The 25,540-nt window shown below is 39.4% G+C and overlaps 2 protein-coding genes across 3 annotated transcripts in view; one reads left to right on the forward strand and one right to left on the reverse strand.

The window, feature by feature from the left end:
* The window catches only part of lin7a (lin-7 homolog A (C. elegans)), a 46,003-nt gene extending 33,325 nt beyond the window's left edge, over positions 1 to 12,678 (forward strand). The window contains exons 3-6 of one of the 2 annotated variants that reach the window (XM_034074700.2): positions 1,037 to 1,108; positions 6,917 to 7,126; positions 7,828 to 8,040; positions 10,727 to 12,678. In XM_034074700.2, coding sequence (XP_033930591.1) covers positions 1,037 to 1,108; positions 6,917 to 7,126; positions 7,828 to 8,040 — 495 coding nt within the window. In that variant the 3' untranslated portion in view covers positions 10,727 to 12,678. The remainder of the gene's footprint in view (positions 1 to 1,036; positions 1,109 to 6,916; positions 7,127 to 7,827; positions 8,041 to 10,726) is intronic. The other variant, XM_034074699.2, reaches the window with a different exon arrangement.
* An 8,093-nt stretch (positions 12,679 to 20,771) lies between these two features.
* Positions 20,772 to 25,041, reverse strand: myf5 (myogenic factor 5). Its single transcript, XM_034074697.1, has 4 exons — positions 24,824 to 25,041; positions 22,833 to 23,284; positions 21,820 to 21,892; positions 20,772 to 21,367 (listed from the first exon to the last, which is right to left on the reverse strand). The coding sequence occupies exons 1-4, from the start codon at positions 24,879 to 24,881 to the stop codon at positions 21,072 to 21,074; spliced, it is 879 nt and encodes a 292-aa protein (XP_033930588.1). The 5' UTR covers positions 24,882 to 25,041; the 3' UTR covers positions 20,772 to 21,071.
* Positions 25,042 to 25,540: the final 499 nt, after the last annotated feature.

The following is a 25,540-nucleotide window of genomic DNA, read 5'->3' on the forward strand; positions in this document are numbered from 1 at the left end:
CGGGCTTGTTCGTTTCGACGCTTTGATGAGAGACATCATGTCGTGAGTGCAAACAGATGATTACAATTCTGCACCACGACATATATATGTATGTCACAGAGGAGAATCTTGAGCTGTTTTCACACTGAGAATGTTATCATGATTAGATTTTGATTGCTCATTTGCTAAATGAGCCGGAACTGCCGTAAATTCTAATGTGTTCGCACTCGTATCTGCTGAAATTGTGCGTTCCTGGCAGTAATTTATGTGTTTCATCGAGTGAGTTGCGATGAGTAAGCAAAAGCGTTTCCTCCGAGACATGTTTGCAATCGGCCCCATGCTCTCAATCACTTTCATCTCCATCCTACCATTGCATTGTTCATTTTTTGGTTTCAGCAGCGGAGAGTTCAGATTTCAAACTGCAACACAGACAGCATTCTAATCTAATGTGCCGTAACAGAAAAGTAATGGTACAGTCTATTTACCACAGAAAGCTTTATTCGTCTCTATCTTCTTCGCTCTTTTATTCGTTGAACAAGTTCAGTTGTTAGCTGTCAAAGGTCGGCTGTTTGAATTGATTCTGTCTGCCTCCGAAAACCTTGCTTTTTACCCAACTGGACATACAACTACCCATGTCTTGGCACCAGCTCAGGTCCGAAAGTAGTGTATTACTGCCTGGAGACTCCAGTGTGCTGTGTGTTAAGACAGGGATCAGATTGTGCCTACAGAGTTTCACTATTGCTGAAGTGAAATTGTACAAAACCCTGATTTGCGTGGTGCCACTTTGAGTTCAAAATAATGAGATTTACATACTGTTTGCACATGTAAGGTAAATGTAAGCAGAATTATTTCGAGTAGTGCATTTCCGTGCCTGAATGCCTTGTGTTTCCCATCAGTCATTCTGTTAATGCCGCTCGTGTCAGTACAGCCAGCTGTGAAGGAACGTCATTATTCGACTATGGAAATGAAGTGTTTGAGCTCCGACGCAGTGGAAGGATTTCTCTTTCCAACCATGTGGAACATAACTTTAACACCTTTCTTTCTTCATTTATTTCAGGTGTACCAGTACATGCATGAAACCATCACAGTGAATGGCTGCCCAGAGTACCAGGCGCGGGCCACAGCTAAGGTAAGAGCTGCTTTGGAGATCTCTACATCAACATCTATGATTTATAATAAAAACATAAAATATGAGTGTAACCAATGGGTGGTGAATTATCTGTTAATCACATCGCCCAGTGATATCATTCTCATCTTTTCTTCTGGCCAAAGCAGAATGAAATCAGCAAAGTATATCAACTTTGCTAATGGCCATCATTAAGAGTGTGTGTGTAATTAGGCAAGAACACATGAGAGTGCCAATGTTGTTGGAAAGGCGGAGTATCACAGCGCTAAAGCTTTGCCTAAGGTTGTATTTGATGATATACCGCACACAGAAACATACATTTACTACATAGTATCGTTGCTTCCAGTCATCCCGGTTCTCCATACATCTGGCCAGTTCATTGATACTTTGTGCTCCTACGTCATTCTTGAGTACGTCCACGTATGTTTGTGCGGGACGTCCTCGTGACCGATGCCCGTGTGTTGGTTCCAACAGCACCAATTTGCCGGCTGGCAGCTCTTGATGCCTTTGGCAATGAGGATTACATGTCAAAAAGTCAAGAAGACTGTGTGACCTGCACATTTAAGAGCATATTTAGGAGTATGACATGACATAGTCTAAAAGCTGTGGGTTTATTCAACATATTAATCCAGGCAAACGTACATTGATCCAGGGAAATAGATTCATGAGAGCATACAACTATTTGAAACATTTCCTTCGTGTGATATACTGTAGTAAGAGGATTTGAAACTGAGAAACCTAGGACCCTAAGCTTCCATTTTAGGTTGTGAGTTTAAAATTAGCATGCCAAATCTGGAAATTGGATTTACAAAAACTGGTCTTGTTCAGATTATCCAAACCAGGATAACCACATTTTATGTTGTCAGAGCACTGCCCATTTGTGTCATTTGTATTATTTGTTTTTTATGAAAAGGAGCGGCCCAGATGTTTTGAATCCAGGAATGCCCTTATCGTATCCCATAGCATATTATCTGGCTTAACCCAATATAACAGGGAAGAGGCAGCTTCTTCCATACTTAAGAGGTTCAGAAAGTCCTCCAGCCATCTGTTTAAATTGAAGCAGTTGGGCTTTCTGACTTTCCAGTTCATTAGGACGAGGCGTTTAGTTGAGAGGCATACTAGGGCTACGAGTTTTATTGCCAATTTAGATTTGATGCCATTGGGCGTTGATCCCAGCTAGCATGAAGCTGGACTTCAGCATATATCTGTATTCAGGAACTCAGCGAGTGCGTCTCCAGCTAGTTCTGCTAAAGTAGCGGCTCCGAAAAAAGACAGGCTTGAACCCAAACACCGAGTCACAAAAAGGCAGGGAAGATGAAGCTTTATGTTTACTAAAAATCATCAAAGCGAGGGTCAGGATCAGGCAGGCAGAGTAACACAGGAGATGAACTACGCAGATGCACAATAGACAGTAAAAACAAGGTCACACACTCTCTATCACAGTGGTTCCCAAACGGTGTGCCGCGGCACACTGGTGTGCCGTGAGTCAAGTCCGGGTGTGCCGTGGGATTTTGTGACAACCATACGTTATTATTGCGATATACAACTACACAAAAATAATTATTTTTTAATTTACTATAGGGTATCAGTACTTTGTAGGTTTATATGTACGTAATCTGCGCGACTTGTGCGTCCACATCTCCACATGCAGTGCTGCATAAACATGGCTGAGTCAGCGATAACTTTCGAGGGGTGGGGGTATGCCCATTATTTTTGAGTTCGTCCGAAGAATAGACAGGAATGTGACGGTGAGATGCAAACTGTGTCCGGGCCAGAAGCTGTTATCCACTGCTGTAAACACAACGTCAAACCTCAACAAACACCTGCAAAGAACACATGTTTTTTTGTTTATATCACGGAGTCTGTTCTTCTTCTCTGTCTTCCGGTTATTGCCTGGTTTGAATGACAAATACACACTACCGCCGCCTGCTGGTAAGGAAAGTTATTGCCACTCACGCATGCGCAGTTCGCACGTGCTCGGTGAGTTACTTTATGTAGATCGTAACGATGTAGTGTAATATATTACTTTTTTTTAAAAAGTAATATATAATATATTACATTTTTGTAGTAACGACCCCATCTCTGGAGTTGGCGTTCTCTGTCTGGTTTAAATGAGTGTGTTGCTGCTTTGATGAAGCCTAATTTGATAAAGTTTCAAATTAATTTCTGAAATATTTTGTTAATAAATATTTCATGAGTAATATAGTTTTTTTTTTTTATTTGGTAAATAATTATGCACATTTACAGATATTTTACATGATATGAGTGATAACACGTGTTATAAGGGCTATTTTGCACAATAGGTGTGCCTTGAGATTTTTACTTGTCCTTTGGTGTGCCTTGGGCACAAAAAGTTTGGGAACCACTGCTCTATCAAACTTAAATTGATTATTTTATTCAGGCTGCACTCGGAATATTTCGGGTTTATATAAAGTTTCTATCCGTTTTCAGTTCTTTAGTTGGAAAAGTAACCAGACTCACAATGTCAGACAAACTTGTAATCAACACTGGCATCAAAAGGGAGACATATTACAGGATGTGCTTGGAATTCAACTTCTTGAACATTTCTCTTTCGATATGAATCGACTAGGATTTCAAGCTCTTCATCCTTCTTTCAACTGTCTTCAGTGACGGCAAGTCTTTGATTTGAGCTGTGAATATTTCTTTCATTCCAGAAAATATTGACCCTGATTTATCTGATTATCAGATCTTTATTCTGCATTAGTCACAGTTTTTTTGGTAGAAACATTGACGTCACTTGAAATCCTGTTACACAACCTGGATAAAAAAAGCACTAAACTAATACAATGATAGGAACTCACTTTATCAAACTAATCGCCACATTATTTTGTTGGTAGTTAACATTTTTAGTGTACAGTCTAATCTGTCTAAATTCACTTAGTGATATTCAATCACAATTCACTGCTTCTATGAGGTCTTTTTAGATCGTATCTGCTCATCAATTTAAATGACAAGATGTTCATAATTGAATAGGCTCGTTGTTTTTTCATGTATTTCCTTCTTCCGCTCAACTATTTAATATTTCAGGCGTACAGGTTTTTCATTGTCTGCTGCTTAGAAAACATGACAGCCGTGTCGCAGGGGAAGGACAAAATCAGAACAGAGACATTTCCTGATGCAGTGTGAGTGGAATAAGCAACATCTGGTACACAAAAGAGACACTTGAGCAGCACTTGTCTTCTGCACCTTGCCTTTTAAGAGAGGAAACAAAGCGGCATGGCTTTTCTGATTTCACTTGGACGCTGTTGAGGATGAGATGTGGAGAGCAGAATAGATGAGAGCGCCTCTCCGTCCTTCAGTTGTTCAACGTCCAGCTGTGTCCACTCCTCTTCACCACAGAACAGTACTGAGTGAGTGGGAGGGTGGAGGATATGATGAGGGCTTTATTCTCTTTTGTTTCCTACTCCAACTCTCTGCCTCAAGTATGATCATGCAAGGTATGGTAACTCACAATCAACACCTGGTTTGAATTTCAATGTATTGGGGATCACACTTTGATTTTCTTGAGAACTTTTCCAACTTTCATCAGAATGTGAGATGCTTCAGGAGAAAACAGGTTTTTTATGCATGGGTCCTTTTTAACAGTTTGGGCTCTACTCTGCTTCCATACATGTCTTCTTTCAGACAAGTGGAAAAAAAACAACCATGAGCAAATATGTGAGATTTTTACTTAATTTACCAAAAGTGAGCATTATAATGCCTCATTTCATAAAACTAGCAATAGAAAAATGTTTCGCCTCTATGTAAGTCAATTGATCTGGAATTGATTGATAGGTATATCTGTACGTCAGTTCACTTTTCCCCCTTTTCATATTTTGCTAAGTGTTTGGAATTTTGCAATACATACTGTGTCTTTAAAGGCAGTTTTCTTCAAAATATATTTTGTTCTCATACTCCAGAAATGTAGTAGCACTTACATACACGTTCCAGTTTTATTCCTCTTACTATACTTTGAAGGTTTTTACATTTATTATTTATAGCCTGATTTATATCTTGGCAACATGGCAAAAAATAAGATAATGCCCCATTTGCGTAGCCTACATGAAAAAATCAGAAATCTTGTAATACAAAAGATTATTGTCTTGATGTAAGAAATCAAGATGTAACCTCTTTTTAAATGTGTCCAGATATTTCACCCTACAAAGAAAATATGGTGGTTATGCAATCATGAAGTCAGGATTTAAGCAATTTCATATCAACCAGGCATTAAAACACAGCTAATGAGCTGAGCTGGCTTAGCTGTGCAGACACTCAATATGTAGAGCACTTGAAATGTGTTTTACTTTCTTGTGAGAGAGAGTAATTGATTAGGAAGGCTAGAGTGCCAATTGCAGTCAATCAGTATCAAACATATAGTCTGAAATGATAACAAAAAAAGATGGTAGCAATGGTACTGAAACAACAAAGTGTCGCTGCAATAATGATGAAATGTGTGAAATATGCTGACACTTCTGCTCCTCTGTCTGGGGTTTAGTTAGAGACGATAGATCTCCTGAAAGTTTAGATGTTTGTTTCACCTGAACAACTCGGTTCTCTTTGATTGCTTGATTAATTTAATCTATTTGGCCTCTATTTCCTGGCTCAATGCCCTTATTACTGATCTTAATGCAGACAGGGACTATCGGGCTGTATGGGCTTCAGAGAAAACAATGAGAGCCGATGATCAAGTGTCTTTACAGCGTTGGCAAGAACGTCTCACCGAGCAAGCCTTTCATTTGAAATGCTGTCTGAGTTTGAGAAGAGTCGGCCGTCTGCGAGATTGTTTTTTTCATTCGCAGAAACCCAGATAAATCGGTGAAGGTCGATGTGCGAAGTGGCGGTATTCATGTTGAGGAGCTTCCTTTTAGCTTCCCAATGCGACGCAGAGGAAGAGAAGGAGAAGGACAGACAGAGAAAATGGGAGAGAGGAAGTTTGTGGAGTACAACAAGCAGATTAAAACTGGAAGCGGGAGAGGAGAAAGAAATGGGCAAAACAGTTGGAGCACAAATGAATGTGGATTTGAATATGGAAGAAGTGGAAGTGCTGCCTGAAGGGAACGTCAAATACCTTAAAGATACTTGCCTGCTGCTGGGAAATTTGGATACACATCTGCAAAAGATTCTGACTCCCTTTCACTTTTTTAACCTCCTTTTTTTGATCTACCTCACAAATCATAGATGATGCCGACTTGACAGCTAGGCCCCTGTGGCAATGCATCTGGATCAGTGGGCAGGGGGCGTCTTCTTCTCTGTTCGTCTGCCATTAGCTTTCCCAGACTCGGTTAACAAGCTCCTGGCTGCTTTGCTCAAAGCAAACGAGGAGCATGGAGCTCAGGGTTCAAAGAATCCCCTCAGCCTGCGAGCGACACCCACCAGCTGGTGGGGAGACAGAGGGGGAAAGTAGTCTGGCAGTTCCTCCATTGTGAACTTGGATGTGTTAATCCGTGCGCTTAGAAAGCCAGAAAGCTTCTCATGTGGAGACTAAACCCCCAGCCCTGAATAAATCCTAATGCTTTGTTATAGCCTTCCTCAGTGAATTGAGAAGGTGCAGCAGAGGTTCACAAATCCACCTTTACCATCAATTGCTGGTAGTTTTGAATAGGCGTCCTCCTTAACACGCATTCTAAGTGTAATAAAGACACCATTAGGATGTTCATTTTCTTTTTTCTTTACTTCCCAACAAGCTCTACAAATGAAATGACAGATTACACTGTATAATGTCTCCAAGTAAATATATAAGTACAGGTATTTTTCTTGGTTTTTGGATAATTGGCAGTAACAAAAAGTCCCATCTTGCTTCTCTTCCTTCAGGCAACAGTCGCAGCCTTCGCAGCCAGTGAAGGTCATTCCCACCCGCGGGTGGTGGAGCTACCGAAGACGGAGGAAGGGCTGGGCTTCAACGTGATGGGTGGCAAAGAGCAGAACTCACCCATCTACATCTCCAGGATCATCCCCGGAGGAGTGGCTGAGAGGCACGGCGGGCTAAAGCGAGGGGATCAGCTCCTCTCCGTCAATGGAGTGGTAGGTGAAAGCTCTGATGGGAAGAGAGGCTCAATGTATTGATTTGAGGGAGAGTGCCAATAGGCGTTCCTGTTCTTTTTTATAATTTACCAGTCAGAAGTTTGGACACACCTTCTCATTCAAAGGTTTTTATTTATTTTGATTAGTTTCTACATGCTCTTGAAGCTGACTGAGAGAAGCCAAGAGTGTGCAAAGCTGTCATCAAGGCAAAAGGGGGCTACTTTAAAGAATATAAAATAAAAATCATATTCTGGATTTTTTAACACTTTTTTTGTTTGCTAGATAATTCCATATGTGTTCTTTCATAGTTTTGATGTCTTCAGTATGAATCTACAAAGTAGAAACCAATTAAAATAAACACAAAACAATGAATGAGAAGGTGTGTCCAACTGGTACTGTAAGCGAGCTGCCGAAAAGATACATCCTAAACTAAAATACTTTTTTGAAGCTTCTCGCAAAATGTTGCAATGATTCATTTCCAGTTCTATATGCAGGTTAAGAGTCAGGAGAGCTTTTGCGATCAAAGTGCTTCCAATGTTGAGCAAAAACCTGCTAGAAAAACTTGAATAAAACAGCTTGTACTGTAAGCTTGAGTTTGCAAGGAGGTACAAACTGAGGAAATGCTTTGTCAGACTACTATTTCCAAGACTATATTGAAATTGGCTGCCTCTCAAATCCCCCCTTCTGTAAAACCCCTGTAGAGTGTGGAGGGCGAGCACCACGAGAAAGCGGTGGAGTTGCTGAAGGCGGCCAAGGACAGTGTGAAGCTGGTGGTCCGCTACACCCCCAAAGTGCTGGAGGAGATGGAGGCCCGCTTTGAGAAGCTCCGTACAGCCCGGCGACGCCAGCAGCAGCAGATCCTCATGCAGCAGCAGCAGCAGAACGTGGCCTCGCAGCAGAACCACATGTCGTAGGTGAGGCGCTTCATTGCTTTAAGGGTGAGGGGTGGGAGGGGGGGAGAGACACCAGAAACACAAGGTAAGGACAAGGACTATGGGAAGTAATAGCCTGACACATGTTTTAAAAGGTAGGGACACATTCTGTAAAATGTTGAGAATTAGATGACATGCCAGGGAGGAAATGCTAATTATGAAGCTAAAGTCAACAGGTGGTTAGCTTAGCCTAGCATAACGACTGGAAGCAGAGGAAACGGGATAGCTCTGTTCAAATAGAAAGGTGGGTTTTGCCATGAAATAGTTACAGCAAGGAAATCCCTTTTTAAATCCATTCAAAAACAAAAGTGTGCTCAGTGAGATTTTGAGTTTGTTGCTAGTCTTGTGGCTGTTTCAGTTTCAAGGTGCCCCAGACTGTTCCTGTCAGAAAATCCTACAGGCAGAGACATTAGCATATATAAATAAATATAATTCAAGATTCAAGGCTTTTATTGTCATTTCTACATAGCTACAGTGTAGTTATGACGATGAAAATATTAGGTCACAGGCTCCTCCAACAGTGCAACACAATAAAACAGATAAAATAGTGCAAGTAAGTAAAATAAAATATAGTGGAAATAGTGCAGAATAGAATATATATATAATATATCTCCCCTGAAACCATACTTTTTATCACCCATTGTTTTAGATTTATTTACATCATTCCTCAAAAAATGTACCTTACACTTTTTTCACGAGTGTTGTGGAAAGTCTCAGAAGTAATACATGTGTCCAGGATACAGCAGGGGAATATAGAAGGAGTGCAGAAATTAAATGCAAGCAGAGTTTTTCTTTAGCGCCTTGCTATGCTTTGCCATGCAGCGACTTTTATTGTTTTGTGTGCAGGTAGCACACATTTACATCCTGGTGCGAGGCCCAAAACCTCAGTGGTATATTTTGCAAACTCAGCAGCCGGCATGCTTTGTGCTAACTTTACTGCCTCTGCTGTGTTTTGCCAGTATTTCTGTTGTAAAGGCTGTAAATTATTCAAGCTTGAACCGATTACATCTGTGGCTCATGCTCTGCAGGTGCAGGGATAAGTAGATACGGCCTGCAATGCTGCTTCTACAGCCTGATGGAGGCATACCTCTTCTTGAAACAACATTTTTACAGTCCAAATTTAGAACAAAGCTTTGAACTGCCAGTCAAAGTGAAGTCTCGCCGTGTGAAAATAGCACAACTAAAAAGCAAGGAGAGACTTTTAACACACCAATCACACCATTAAGCCAAATAAAATCATGCTTCCCCTAATTCTGCCCAGGCTTCTCGAATGATACGTTTCCCTGATGTATTTGAGGCGGGCATGTGTCCAAGATCTCTGTGTTACAGTCCGTTTGATCACTTTGATGCCAAATCCCCCTAAACATATCTCTTGTCTTGCACTTGGCACGGCACAGCTTGGGAACGTATTTGGGAGCTTGTAACTGTGTGTTATGTTGGAGGTACAGGCAGGGAACCGAGCAGGGATCATGTTTTATCAACGGCGGCAATGCTGACCGCAGAAATTTGCTTTGGCGGCCAAGAGGCTGCTGACCAAGTGACACGCACAAGCGAACAAGAATGCAACATAAGCCGCCGGTTCGCCTGGTAATCATCTGTCTTTGTCACTGTGTCTCTTGAGTGTGGCTTTGTGTCCACCACACACAGAGACAGATGATAAGACCCTCGAAAATGTATCACCCCATTTTAATTTAGAGCCTGTGTAGAGTGTATAACAAGGTTTCAAGGTTTTTTATTTGTCATACGAACATAGCTACAGTGTAGTTATGATGTTGAAAATCTTGCAGTGCAACACAATAAAACAGATAAACAGAAAATAGTGCAAGTAAATAGTAAATACAAAAGAAAAATAGTTTAAAAAAAAAAGTGAAATAGTGAAAATAGTGCAATACTCGTACTCCTATAAGTTATTGTATTGTGATTCACATGGATGTCTTTCAGCAATTTATTGCAAGCCACCAGCATACCCTCCCTATAATTGCAGCAAAACAACCCACTCACAAGGTCTCTCTTGCATAAATGCTCCGTGTGACTGTGTAACACAATGAACAGACTCACTAAATGCCCCATAGGCAACATTGTTTCTCCCCACAGCAGGCCTGACACACACGTCTCAAAAAAACTCTCTTCTAATCACCAGATTTTTCATGAAAACTTATCAAACCTTGGCGTAAAAGATCTTCACTTTACACTCATTTAAAATATATGTACATCCCATAAATAAAGCTAATCAATAACAGAAAAGAGTAAGTAAAGCTACAGGCACAAGCACGCATACAGATTATTAAATAAATGGAATTCAATACTTCATATTGAAAAAGACAAGGTTCCCTCACAAAGGAAAGATTTGAATTTTACCTGGAAAAATGTTCTCCCATAAAAAACATATTGGAGTGTAAGAAAGAAGGAAGTATCCCATCAGATGTACCCTAAAAACAAATGTCTGTCATCTCTATATAGTGAACTCTGTCTTTGAATTAAGGACACATACAGTTGTTATGTTTAAAGCAAGGGAGTTGTAGAAAGGGAAGCTTTGAAGCTGGTTTGACAATCAAACAATAATTAAAAGCTAAAATAATGTCTTCTCCTAAAGTCCTTAGGCTGTACAGAATTAACTTATTAAGTCTCAAGAGCTCTCAGCTTGTTTCTCTTTTGGACTGATCTGCAGGTTGTTCCAGAAGAAGAAGTGAAGGAGAGCGTAAAAGGTGGCCTTCAAAGACCATCTGTTTGCGTTGAGGATCCCAAAGGAATCTCTCCGTCGTGGAGGAAACCAACACGTAGAAGAGTCTTTGACTTCCTCCTCCCTTCCAGTGTACCACCGGTTACTGAGCAAAAAACAAAGAGAGCCCTTTGTCCTGAAATTGGTGCTTTGAAAAACAAGTATGAGGGAGGCTAGCACTGAAAGTTAACTTTGTACTCCCTTTTATAAGTTGTTCTCCCTGGTGGTGAGTCTTACTGAAACTCCCTTTTCTTGTGTTTGTTGTTTTGTTTACAGTCATCCACTTTTGATTGCTTACCGACATCCATTACACCATGGCACCTTTTGCCATTTTGCAATAGATATTATTTGTACAGTGGTGTTTCTATTGATTCTTCAACTGGTGCTCGTGTCTCCGTTTGAATGACCATCGGTTTCTTTCTTTCTGTCAAACTTGTCCTGTTTTGGATAAACGTGAACTCTTTTTTACCTTCTATATTGTAGCAGGAACGATTTTCTATCTTGTAGGTTTAGCAATAACACACATTTTTCTGTTTTTACATTTCACCACTAAATTCACAATTGGATACACGCATATATATACAGAGTTTATGGGATAGGCGCATATGTAAGTCGTTGTAAAGATAACTGGGTCTTATGAACTGTAAGGCAGCTTCTGTGTCCAAATATATCCTCTGTGCCATTTAAAGAGATTATTGATTTACAGGTGGCATGAATAATTAATGTGCAATAACTGCAATTATTAACAGACTTTGTAAGCTACACCCAACTCAGATGTATCTATAAAATATATGAGGTTCAAATCAATCCTTAGAAATGTTAACCGTGTCCTGTTCCCGACAGAAAAACAGAATGTCACCCGTTTTCATTTGTGGGAATTAAATCAAAATAATTGTTCAGACCTGTCTATTTTATAGTTTATGAGATCAGAGATGTATTGCTCCTTTTAAATATTATAATATCACAGATTTAACATAAAGGTTTATTGTTCCTTTTAAATATTATGTATTTTTTCTGAGACGTGCAGAATATTATTTAAAGTCTATTCCTTGTATATCAGCTCAACATTAGCACATGTAGATCTGCTCCATGCGTTTCTGTTCTGACAATCATTTTTGAGAAGACGGAGTAGAATGTTTCCCTTTCTGTTTTCCTCCGTATCTGTCAGGTAAATCTGTTTTCAAAAACTAGAATTCAATTTGTAGTCTGCCACGTTTGTGTTTGCTTTCTCCATGTTGGTGCTTTTGTGTCTTTTTTTTGCACTCCTTTGTTGTTTCTTACACGTCTTGTTTTTGATGTTTTTTTCTTAATGTTCTGTAGGTAGCCGATTTCTTTGTTTGTTCAACCATGCAGACTCTAACCAATGTTTCTTCTTCTATTAACCTTAAACTAAATCTAAAACACATAACTTCCTGTATTCCAGATGGTATTCCCCATGCTGTATGATGAGAACAGTGGATGAAAAAGCTGCCATGAATTTGCATTTGTTAAACATTTAGCTGTTTGTTATTGAGAGAAAGTGACTATTTTCATCTTTAATATTTTCTATAATTTATCTAATTGCACAATTCCAGCAAAACCATTCTACATGCATAATATCTGCCACATTGATATATCCTATATAACCTGTCAACGCTAAGGTCACCTAATGCTAGCGTTATTGTGTTAGGTGACCTCTAGGTTCAGGTTTTATAGGACATTCACTCACTATCAACATCTTAATACAACAGACTCCTTTTTCTATCGTAGATCACTGGTACTCTTTCTTAATTGACTTACATTTTTGAAGCTGATGGTCCTGTACTGTACGTAAAGATGAAAAAAGACAACCAACTGTTGATATGCAATTGTTATACATACTATATTTGTATAAATAAATCTATGTGCTTGTGTACAGTGAATTCTTCGTCGAGCCTTTATTCATGTCACATACATCTTATTCATGTCACATACTACATCTTAATGGTATCATTAAGTTAGACAAGAAACCTTTATTAATCCCTGGAGGGAAACACAGGTCGTAGCAGCTGGTAAGAGTGAAACCTGGGATAGTACAGATAAGAGTTCACGTAGGGATTATACGAATTAAAAATAATTATGAACAAAAATATCAACATAAGATACGGGGAATCACTGAGTAATTTACATAAATACATATACAGTTGCAAGAAAAAGTATGTGAACCCTTTGGATTCTCCACACATAGCGTTGTGTGTTCCTTCCAAACAACTCAACTTTGGTTTCATCTGTCCACAGAATATGTTGCCAGTAGTGCTGTGGAACATCCAGGTGCTCTTTTGCAAACTTCAAACGTGCAGCAATGTTTTTTCTGGACAGCAGTGGCTTCCTCCGTGGTGTCTTCCCATGAACTCCATTCTTGTTCAGTGTTTTACGTATCGTAGATTCGTCAACAGAGATGTTAGCATGTGCCAGAGATTTCTTTAAGTCTCCAGCTGACACTCTAGGATTCTTCGTCACCTCATTGAGCATTCTGCGCTGTGCTCTTGCAGTCATCTTTACAGGACGGCCACTCCTAGGGAGAGTAGCAACAGTGCTGAACTTTCTCCATTTATAGACAACTTGTCTTCCCGTGGACTGATGAGCATCAAGGCTCTCAGAGATACTTTTGGAACCCTTTCCAGCTTTATGCAAGTCAACAGTTCTTAACCGTAGGTCTTCTGAGAGCTCTTTTGTGCGAGGCATGGTTCACATCTGGCAATGCTTCTTAAGAATAGCAAATTCAAAAGTGGTGTGTATTTTTTATAGGGCAGGGCAGCTGTAACCAACACCTCCAATCTCGTCTCATTGATTGGACTCCAGGTTGGCTGACTCCTGACTCCAATTAGCTCTTGAAGAAGTCTTTAGCCTAGGGGTTCACATTTTTCCACCCTGCACTGTGAATGTTTACATGGTGTGTTCAATAAAAACATGAAAACATATAATTGTTTGTGTGGTATTAGTTTAAGCAGACTGTGTTTGTCTATTGTTGTGACTTAGATGAAGATCAGAACACATTTGATGACCAACTGATGCAGAAATCCAGGTCATTCCAAAGGGTTCACATACTTTTTCTTGCAACTGTAAGTGAGGATAATTATGAATAAAATATTTGCATGTCTTATGTCTATGTGCAATTGCAAGTACATACAGTAGTATTCAGTTACTTTGATTTTGCATTAAACTGCTTAAAATTACTACTGTTAATATTCGGCATACTTGCTTGCAATTTTAGTTTCATGTTCTAATACGTTAATAGTCGTCAAATTTGGAAAAAAGACTGCAATCTTCCCATAAAAACCTCACTCTCCTGTCTTTAATTGCCAGACGTCTGAACTCCAAGCCCCATATTCTGGCATAAATGTAGAAGCATGAAGCATGTAGAAGCATGAAGCATCATTAAGTTACTAATTTGTCAAAATAATTGTTGGGGTGTTTATTTCGGTGACCACAACCAAATGCTTGTCTGTGATTGCTTTCTAGTGCCGCTGCTATAGGTGAAGTGGTTCAACTTGGGGCTCTGAAATGTCCCTCTGAAGACTCCTCCAGGTTTGTAGCCCTGGAACAGAAAGTCAATGGCCTTTTGTTAGCTCACTACAAAGAGTAGACAGTGAAACTAATAAAGAGACTCTTGTACAGTAAATGGGAGGTATTAAAGTCAAACAGTGACAGTACACACAAAGAAGAGCTGTTTCTTCCCTGGCAAAGTGTCGCTACACAGTGTTATGTGCAATACAATCACTATTAGAGCTTTTCTCAAGCAAACAATTCTACAGCAAGTGACCAAAGCCTGAAGTGACACAAATCAAGACTTTAATGTAGGTGACAAATCCCTCACTAGAGACCATGGCTGTTAATCTGCAGCAAAGAGGCTGAATGTAACACCTTCTCAGGATCACATGACCACAACTTAAATTCTTATTTCTTATCAAAAGGAAAGGTTCTGTTCAGAGATACTGGAGTTAAACCACAAATGATAATAAGAAATATTCATATCACTTTCAAAGATATAAATGGTGTGAACATAGTTTTGACCCGCCTTCTTGATCTTCTTTGTAATGCTTAAAATACACTCGGAAATATCACAGAGAAATTGTGTGTTGTTAACACTTCCAACTTTTCCAAGGCACTAACAGCCAGCCATTCCTCTCAGACTACACTTTAATAATTTCTTCTTAGCTCTTGACATGACAACACTATTTAAACTCCTCAAAAGGTTGGGAAAAAAATATCTACATGGTTAAAATATGCAGGAATTTCTTGCCCATAAGTATTCATTGAGAAAGAAAATGTGCATTTTTTTCTTCTTTTAAGGCTAATCAATCTAGGAAAAAAATATGGCATATGTAATCAAACTAGAGGGCTTGTGTGGTTAAAAAGGGGAACAAATTGACTTTTTCATTTCGTGTTCACCAACACGATTTTTAATCTATTGATTCGTGTTCACCAACACGATTTGCCCCTTTTTTTCGTGTTGCACAGCACGATTTTAAAAGCAATGTATTTCTACTGCCTGCAGCACGTCTTTTTCTCCGGTCGGGTCGAGGAAGACCAGAAGCTGTGTGGTTCATAAAAACATGTTCTTACTCAATATCAAGCCACAGTTATTGCTTTTATTTTAAATCGTATAATTTTGGACTTTTGTTGCCGTCTGTGAGGAAAATAAATGGGGCTCAGAGCCTCAGGATACTGAAATCTGTATTTTTTAAATCTTTTTTTCCTTCTAATTTGTTATTCTTTTCAAAATAACACACTGTTATTTACTCACCAATAACACTCAATTATCCTTGCTTTTATTTATTGGTTTAATTCCATAATCTCTGGCTTTTTTGGCGTCCGTCAGGAACTGAATTTCAAAATAAAAATAACCGTAAACAGACGTAGGCATTTCGAGCCATTACCCAAGATCCTCAGCTATGGTTTTAAGCTCGTTTATTGGATGTTTTAGCCGCAATGCATGCTGGGATTTGGTGTTTATATGATATGAAATCCGGAAAACATTTAAAAAGAATAAAAGAATACTTAATTCCGAGTGTTCTTGCTTTTCTCTTTGAAAGTCATCACATAACGGCATTGTAATACACATTTCGGCTGCATTGTATATTACAGATCTGCCGTAGTTCTTTATTTATAGAGCCCTGATGAGAAGACCTTTGGAAAAACTGAGAAAATGCCGCCGAAACTAAATACTTGACGTGGATCATAAATATATTCAACAATTAAACAACATCTTCAATTTCTCTTCACACAATACGTCTCCTTGCAGTATCAACACTAATTCGGCTGACTTTTACATTTGATCTAATTCATAGATAGGTTATATTTACACCATAACGGTGCACAGCTGATATAAAAGGACTGTAGTTTTTAAAGATATTACTGATTTTCTTTGAATGTAAGAATGTAAATACTGAGTCTGAAATAGTATAGCAATATGCTGTAAAATGATGTGAAAGCATGCATACAACTATACATCTTCAGATGTTGTACATACACACTAATAATACAAAGTTATTATGGCTGTGTGTACCTTGTGTGCACCGCCTAGTGGTTAAAGCACGTTATTGAATTATTGTTTTTATGTGTTATAATATAACACATAAAAACAATAATGTACTCTTAATATTTTTTTCATCAAATATTATTTGAATATTTGAATACAAATATGAAGAGTACATACTTTCATAGGGGGAAAGTAGAAGGTCTGTGATAGAAATATAGAATATAAAAAATCAAGAAGATACTATAAGTGATCTCTACAATAAAACAGTTTAGTGCAGGATGTACAAAGATATTGATAGGAGGAGGTGCAAAACAGAAAAACGAATTAACCTTTATTTAAACATTAAATAACAGATTAAGGTCTTCTTTTAAATAAGAAAAAAAACTTTGGGGGTATCTATCTACAGATCTATCTACAGATAAATATTATAAGTACTACAAAGTACTTAACGTCTAATATATTGCTTTCCTGCAATGTTAACTATGTTGAAGCACTTATTTTAACTGATATTATACATATGAATTATACTCTTATGTATGTAGATAGAATAAGAAATGTGCAGAATATGACAGTTTAATGGTGGAGATACACACATATTGATAGATGTCTTGTAAAGCACTGTTGAGGAACCTGTGACCCAAGTGTTTCATTCATTGCATAACTACACCGTAGTTGTGTATATGATATGTCAATAAACCTTTGAAAATCTTAAAAGGGATGTGCAAAATAGCCATAATATACAGTCTTTAATTAACTATTAGTAGAGAATAACGAGTAATTAATATACTTTATTACTTGTTTCCATTCATGTCAATTGCAGATACATGTTTAGTCTTCTCAAGCACCAACTATCAAATATCTCTCCTGATTGTTGGCACTTGACAATCACCTTACCTGAATTTTACTCAGGTGTAACTAAAGTCTGATTTAAGGGTTGTTTATATTTCACATAATTAATCAGAATCTGCAAAGTAACTCAAATAAATGCAGTGGAGTAAAAATACCAGGTTAACCTCTGAATTGTCATGGAGTAGAATTACAAAGTAGCAATGAGCTGTCATGTGGGTATATATTAATGTTGCGCATTATGGACACAAGCGATTTTCACACTTTTATTAATTATGTTTTACATTTGATAACACCAATGTGTTTAATACTGGCAACTTCTAATTGTGGGAAAAACGAAAACGTTCAGTAGAGACGTCCCATAGAACATTTTGCGAAACACAATAGCCAGCATGTGTAGTTGTAGGGGGGCGTTCGATTCCAGTTTTGGATAGTCTGGCGTGGTTTCGTTCCATTTCACACAGCTGTTTGACGCTCTGCGTAACCTTACGGGGACAGTAGTCCTAAACGACAGCTGGGGATTATGGGTAGTGTAGTGTCTTCGGCCATCCTAAACTCAGAAATGTTGACAATCGCAATGATGCTCGAAATGTCCCTTATAGGCCTACGTCTGTTTCCGGTTATTTTTATTTTGAAATTCAATTCCTGACGGACGCCAAAAAAGCCCGAGATTATGGAATTAAACCAATAAATAAAAGCAAGGATAATTGTGTGTTATTGGTGAGTAAATAACAGTGTGTTATTTTGAAAAGAATAACGAATTAGAATATTTAAAAATACAGATTTCCGTATTCTGAGGCTCTGAGCCCCATTTATTGTCTGAGCCCCATTTATTTTCCTCACAGACGGCAACAAAAGTCCGAAATTATACGATTTAAAATAAAAGCAATAATTGTGGCTTGATATTGAGTAAGAACATGTTTTTATGAACCACACAGCTTCCAGTCTCCCACGACCCGACCGAAGAAAAAGACGTGCTGCAGGCAGTAGAAATACATTGCTTTTAAAATCGTGCTGTGCAACACGAAAAAAAGGGGCAAATCATGTTGGTGAACACGAATCAATAGATTAAAAATCGTGTTGGTGAACACGAAATGCCATGAGACTGGGTTGCAATGGGAGGATGAAGATTAATTTGCAAAACCAAATATTGGCATTTCAACAGTTCTACGTTATTTCCACAACAGTCATGCTGTTTACTGACCTTTGACCTTCCTGCACTCTAACACGTTGGCTAAGTTCACACAGGATGTCAGGAAGAAAAACAAATTCCTTTTCCCACCTGTATGGATTAAACGCTCAAAATGCCTTAAGCCAAATGAATCAACACTCAAAGCCGTAAAAGCATCAATATATGAGATTCAATAGAGATTTTGGGTGGTAACACTTCAGAAGTTTTACTACATTATAACATCTCTTTTCTATTTTTGCATGTCTTTACTCAGATGAACAACATCACAGATTTTGCCAGAGGGCAGATTCACTTCTCTAAAGAGCCCAGTTAAACATTCATTATGAGATTAACATTCCCTTCAAATATGAGGAGATGAATTAATAAATACAGACAAGAGTTATCTTTTAGAGACTATAGTTACCTCATGCTTTAAATCTGTACTTCGTTGTATTGATTACATTACATTTGATCACAGAGCTTAACTATGTGTTATTGTATGAAATACAGAAAACACTTCCCCCTTGTGGTCTTACTGAGTACTACAGGCATGACTGTGCTGCCTTTTGAATCATGCTGTCCAAGAGTCAGTGTATTCATGTGTGTCCATTCTGACTCAAGATACAAATCCAGCTTATTAAATAATGAAAATCAGATCAAAAATGTCTTTCTGTATATTACATTCTTCCTGATTCCATGTTTGACCTTCGTGGAAACTCGTGCTTTGTTTTTCTGGTGACACTCTAGGCTCAGTGAGTGACGCGATTCACGAATCACAACCAGAGTTGTAGCCATGGAAAATGACATCAGTGACATTTGGAGGGTCGTACGCAGCCGTGATGTAGGCTGAAATACAAGCTGCTGAAGGAATGTTCACAATGTTTCACAGAACTGAAGCACAGAGACTCTGAGCAGAGCGTTACTCTGAACTCCTCTCCGCTGGAACAATAACAAAGTGTTGTTGGATAGATGGATGTTAATGTGGAACAAATGTAATCTGTATTATGTGTTGTCTTTGAATGGACATTATTTCAGACTCATGTTTGAAGGTGTCTTGTGAAAATGGCTTTTGATTTGCCTTCATCAGCATTTCAAACTAAAATAAAGAACATAATGCTTATAAGCAGAGCAGAACTATGACAAGCTGCTATAAGAGAGGTTTAAGTAGATCATTTCTACGTATTTGTAATAAAAAAGACACAGCACATTGGAGCAAGCAGGAAGACATTATAAAAGAGGAAATTTAATTAAGGGAGTACAGAATTTAATAAAAACAAATGCAACAAATATTGGTTTTCTGTGGAAAGTTTGAACAACTATATAGCATTTCACAGGCTGTATTAAAAAATATAACAATGCTTACTTGGCATGGTCAAAGTCATGATGCAGTGTGACACACACCCTCCCCCTCAACTACTTAGAGGCCATTTGTTCCTAACTCTGGTGTTGATGGTATAATCTAAGGTGTTAATGATGACTTGCATTTGGAAGGAAAGAACAAACAGGTACACAAAGTGTTTCCTCCCCCTAAACACACTCCCAGCAGTAACAAGTACAGAGATGGTCAAATGTGAAGAAGACAAGTGTGTTTTACACTTTCAAACTGCATTTTTTTTTTCATACATTGTTTGTATGTTTTGTTTCAATCCTTGCTGTGGTTCAACATTTAAATACAAAAATATATAAAATACCCTTTTGGACTGCTGTACTCATCATACACAAATGTGTCCAAGGATTCATATAATAACTTCTACCAGTTTCTTTGTGATCTCCACACCTTGTGAACTGGACCCGTCACGTGATGGAGAACTTGACATTTTATATTAAAAGAGACCGTTTTTGGCTCTAGAATATGCTAATGAATAATTAAGCTATTGTTTTGAAAGCAGATAATGCATCTTTAAACTGTTTTGGCCCACTATACTATTGGTAATTTTGCAATAATGATGGAAACTTCTATAATTATTAGATAATGTGTTTCCAATGTGTAATTTCATTAAAAACAATCTGCTCCACAGTGGTAGTCACCAGTTGTGGTGGGTGTTAATGATTGGGTTTGTAATGCGTATGGTGTCTTCACATGCATTAAAGCAAACAAACCTAAGTGACCATATTTCCTCACTCCTTAGTCTATATGCATTACATTCATGCACACAATGTTCATACTGCTTACTGCACATATTTCTTGTTTCATATCCTATAATTCATTCACTGCACTCTATTTCCATGTCAATTACTGCTTTATTTTATTGCTATTTAACTACATTTTATTACGGTGTCCTTAAAGATTTCTTGTTTTATATTTTATGTATGCACCACGACATCAAGTCAAATTCCTCGTATGTGTGAACCTACCTGGCAATAAGCCTGTTTCTGTTTCTGATAATTGTTACAAAGAAACAGAAGAAGAGGAATTTAAAAAATACAAATCGCACAAAGGTTTATACAAAACAGTAGAAAGATTTAATGTTCACGACAACATGGAAAGAAAGACATTAAAATTGCTTAAATACCACTTCATGTTGGAATAATACAACATTACATTAACTGTCATAATTAAATATGTGTCACTGGGTATAATAGCATGTATAGATTAAATGGGCATTTACAATACATATTTACAATCTCATGTACAAATAAAAGCTGCTTGCCGCAGGTCTTCAGGTTCAGCTGAGTGTCCTTCAGATTTGCACAGAACAAAAGTTCTTATCTATTATTTCAAATGCAGCTAGTGTTTGGGGAAAGCCTGTGGCAATATATCCATGTCAGAGTTTTCCTCACAGGACGTGGTACACGGGCCTGGACCCGGGGCTCTCCGGCGTGCAGGGCTGCGAGTCGGAGCTGCCCTGAGAGAAGGTGGAGGAGACGTCTCTCTGCAGGTCTCTCTGCCCGTCTCTCTGAACGTCTCTCTGAACGTCTCTCTGCATGTCTCTCTGCACGTCTCTCTGCACGTCTCTCTGCACGTCTCTCTGTGCCGCGGGGCCACAGCCGGACCCCACCGAGGACAGGCGGTCCACGATGCTGGAGAGACACGCCAGACTGGAGGCCCCGGCTGATTTATCGCCTAAACTATCTGTTAAGAGGAAAACAGAGGACACAAGTTTTAAAAAACAAACCCAAAACATGTTTTTGATTTATAAGTTCTATCATCTGTTGTGTATTTTATAGTATACTCAAACCATGGTACTTTACGCAAAGTAAAACATGCATTCTAAATAATCTTCCCCTTCCTTATTTATTTTTATATATTTTAATTGTATTTTCACTCATTTATTTATTTACATTTTCTTTTTATGTTTTCCTTTCTTTGTATGTCTTATACAGCAGAATTTGAATGAAAAGGAAACACAGACCAAAGTGTGAACACGTATAATGAGGCTGAAACTGAATTGAAAACTAATAAATAAATAAGTAAAAAATAATAGTAATAATCTAGCATTCAGGAATCAGGTCTTTAAGGCACTATGCTTTCAAGATTTCATGTCGTATTCATTTCAGGAGGCTGTGCGAGTCAAAAGGTCTTACCGTGCTTTGCATACGAATAGCTGTTGCTGTAGTTTGCATTCAGATGCTGCCACAGTGGACTGTTGCTGTCAGCCTGTAAGGAAACAAGGAACATACCCTTGAGTTATTGTTGCAAAAAGAAATGATGCGTTATGTTTTCTTAAATATATATAGGGAGTATATATAGAAAAGAAAGAAGTGGGAAAATATGCAAAGACAACCAATGCCCTTCACAATATTCTAGACAGGCTAATAAATCCTGAATTCCAAAGTTATGGGCTTCTTTATTTCACTTCCACCTTAAAGCCGAAGTGGCAGTATGACTCCTTCCTCTGAGCGGCTCTGAGCGTGCCGAATCGATTGTATCAGTGGAAGCAACACCAGTTTGTGCAAGATGACACTTTCTCCTAGTAAATCTGCAGAAAATCCTGGCAGCGGTGCAGAACATGCAGTCAGGATGGAATGCAGAAAAGCGCCCAGGTTTCTTCTGCCAGACTTCAGTAAGGTGGATTTAGCTCGGTTTATTAGGGCTATAAAGTGTCCGGTGGTGGGAAAGCCATTACTCCATCCAGCTTGATAAGTTATTTTGTATTAACTGATACGCTGTCACCTTCAGACTGTCGGAAAGAACAACTAATTCAACCTGACCTTTAATAACAAGTAGAGATAGCTTGTAAGACTGCAGATTTGTATATTAAAGAACTATAGGGGAGTATGACATGCATGAAGAAGCATGGTAATTGAGGTCTTGGGGCAAAACAAGCTTGTTTGATTAATAGGATTCTGAATTGGAAATCCAGGCCTTTTTTGGAAATGAAATACTCTACATGGTAATGAAAAATGGAACATGGCTTAAACGTAAGACTCTTTGGCCATCAATAACAAGCTTTTCAGGTGAAGTTTCTACAATATAAAGTTCTGTCTTGCATGCAGTTGTGGATATGTATTTCCCTGCCTGACATTGCATTGGTTTCAAAGCCGAGACTCTGCACTTCCAGATGTTTGTAAGAAGAGGCTGAACATGTGGTTCTTACCATGCCGTCAGAGCAGCTGGACAGCGGGCTCCCGGGCTCCGAGCTGCTCCCCCCAGGTAGGCCGTAGTAGTTTTCCACCTGCTCGTGTAGCAGCTCCTGCAGGCTCTCGATGTAGTGGATGGCGTTGCGCAGGATCTCCACCTTGGGCAGGCGCTGGCTGGGGTTGGCCGAGGTGCAGCGCCTCAAAGCCTCAAAAGCGTGGTTGACCTTCTTCAGCCGCCGGCGCTCTCGCATGGTGGCGGCTCTTCTGCGGTCCACAAAGTTGGACTTGCGCTTGCAGGCCTTGCAGGCCCACTGCAGGCAGTGTCCCGGCTGGTGAGGGGCCCCGGGGATCCTCACATGCTCATCCTCCTCAGAGCCGTCCAGCTCCATGCCGGGGCCAAACTCCAGGCTGTCTGGAGAGGAAGCTTCGTCGTAGAAGACCTGGGATGGTGAGAAGACGTCCATACTGGCTGAAGAAAGGAGTGTGAGTGGATGGAGATGACCGCAGGAAGGAGGGTAGAGGAGTGGGGTGAGAGAGAGGAGACCTCTGAGTGATATGAGGGGTCTGTTGCCCTGGGCCCCCCTTATATGCCCCCAGGCCACAGCCAAGGGCCCACATTGGCCAGATCTAATTACCATGGCCCAGCCAGAAGGCAGGCTGGGGTTAGCTCAGCTCCCTCCCTGCCCCATCCCCAGCTCACTGCCTGCACCCCCCAGTACCCTGCAGAGTTTCCCACATCTGCACTTAATGGTGTTTTCCTACTCATCACCACTCTCCCCTTCCACCGGCCCAGCAAGGCCACAATGAACACAATGCTCGGGAATGTTTCAGGAGCTTTAAGCACCACATGGTCTTTAAGTGAAGAGCTTCATTTTCGCTTGATGTATCCATAACCGTCCTCCATGCCTCACATCAAGGCTGACGGTGAACGTGACACTTAGCTATGAAGACGTACATTTTAAAGAGCGTGTTTTGTTTGGTCAAACAGTGCAGAGAAAGAGGGTGAGCACTTGTAGGAGTATGCAGGGCCAATTTTTACGGTGGAGACAACAGCGTTGCAGATGCAGCCCAGCTGCAAAGGAAGGTGTAACATTTCAAGCCCTGTGAATTCACATTACAGTGGTAAGCCCCATCTAAACACCCCAGCTCATCACTGGAGGTGCTGTGTGAATGAGGCGATCCCTGTTTGCCAAAGCTCATTAAAAACAGTAATTACACAATCGACACCACTGCCCAATTCCCTGCACCATTTCGCCTCAGAGGACCAAATTTCAGCCATTAAAAGTTATTGACACAATTCAGGAGCTTCAGTTCGGAACAACAGATGGCCATTATGGTGCAAGAGTTGTATTCAAGTAAAGGACAGAGGGTTTAATAAGAAATAAGGAATGGAATGTTTTTTATAGTGCAGAAATTTCAGCCTGATGGTAATTTGTTTCCTTTTTGACAGAATTTAAATAAGCATGATTGGATATTTAACATGTCTGCAGTGCAATTGAAAGCATTTTGGGATGTGTTCGGCTTTTATTAAAGGTACTTTTCTTCACATTTGTAAAAAGATGTTTAAAATATTGGTCATTTAAACCCATAGAAGAGTACTGTATATTTAACGTTATGTGTAAATGCTAATTTACACTTAAACGTGAGATTCATAAGCTTTCTTCTGAAACAGATGACATCTAAAAGAAGCTGGGTTTCATTTGGAGAGCAGTAAAGAGTTAAACCTCTCATATCAGTTGAGATTCAGACTCACTCACTTCTATTAAATAATGACTCTGGAGTGAAGTTAAATGAAATCTCTATTTTCAGAATGGCTGTCTCAGAGAACAGATTGTCAGACTGAAGGGGTTTTTCTTTTTGCAGATCGACCCTGACGAGCAGACTGCTTTAGGTAATGATGTTGTTGACAGCTTACAAGAATACAATGCGGATATTTCTCACAATGTGTCAAAACGTTTGGCGAGCCCCCTTCTCTGGGAACTGCGCGCACCTAAGAAAACACCAGTACCTGCTGCTGCCTCTGAATTGCCGTCGGAGTTTGGATTAGCCACAGCTGAAGAAGACATCGGGGTGTAGCTGCTGAGAAGATCAAAGCCCCTGAGGCTAAGAACAACGTGGACGATGAGAAAACCCGCTATCAGACGATAGATAATTGAGGCTGGTTAGATTGGCGCAGCACATGGCAGTTATTGGCGCAGTGATCACCGGTGCTGGGATCTGTGCGCACTGCTGGTCTCTTGGGAACTATCTGAGTTTGCTTTTTTGTTGTTGTCAGGGGTCAGAGACAGAGTTAAGTGAAGGGCAGGAGGTGATCCTTTATGTCTATGCCCCTCACGTCTGAAACCCTTATTTCTTCTAAACGTCCTCATGCTTTGACGTAATATGCTGTTTGTTTGGTGCAACCGTAGCCCCCTGAAAGAAAGGCAATTTATGACTTGGATTCCTGCAAAAATAAATCCTCCTAGTGACATTAAAGCCCACATTGAAATGTTTATTTTAACAGCCAAAATACTGCTGCTGAAATTAGTTTTAAGATGTTGTCTGCATGGTAAAACTAATGTATTTACAGTCTTACAAGGAAAGTTAGTGATGTTAATAAATGTTTAATGAAAAAACATTTGTCGTAGCTCAGCGGTTGTTAATGCTATTTCCCCACCCATAAAAAGTCAATTTTCCGTTCCCCACAATAATAAGTGAAACAAAAGACCTTCTTGAGTGGCAACAG

Source organism: Pseudochaenichthys georgianus, chromosome 23 (genome assembly GCF_902827115.2).
Source record: "Pseudochaenichthys georgianus chromosome 23, fPseGeo1.2, whole genome shotgun sequence".
Classification (NCBI taxonomy): domain Eukaryota; kingdom Metazoa; phylum Chordata; class Actinopteri; order Perciformes; family Channichthyidae; genus Pseudochaenichthys; species Pseudochaenichthys georgianus.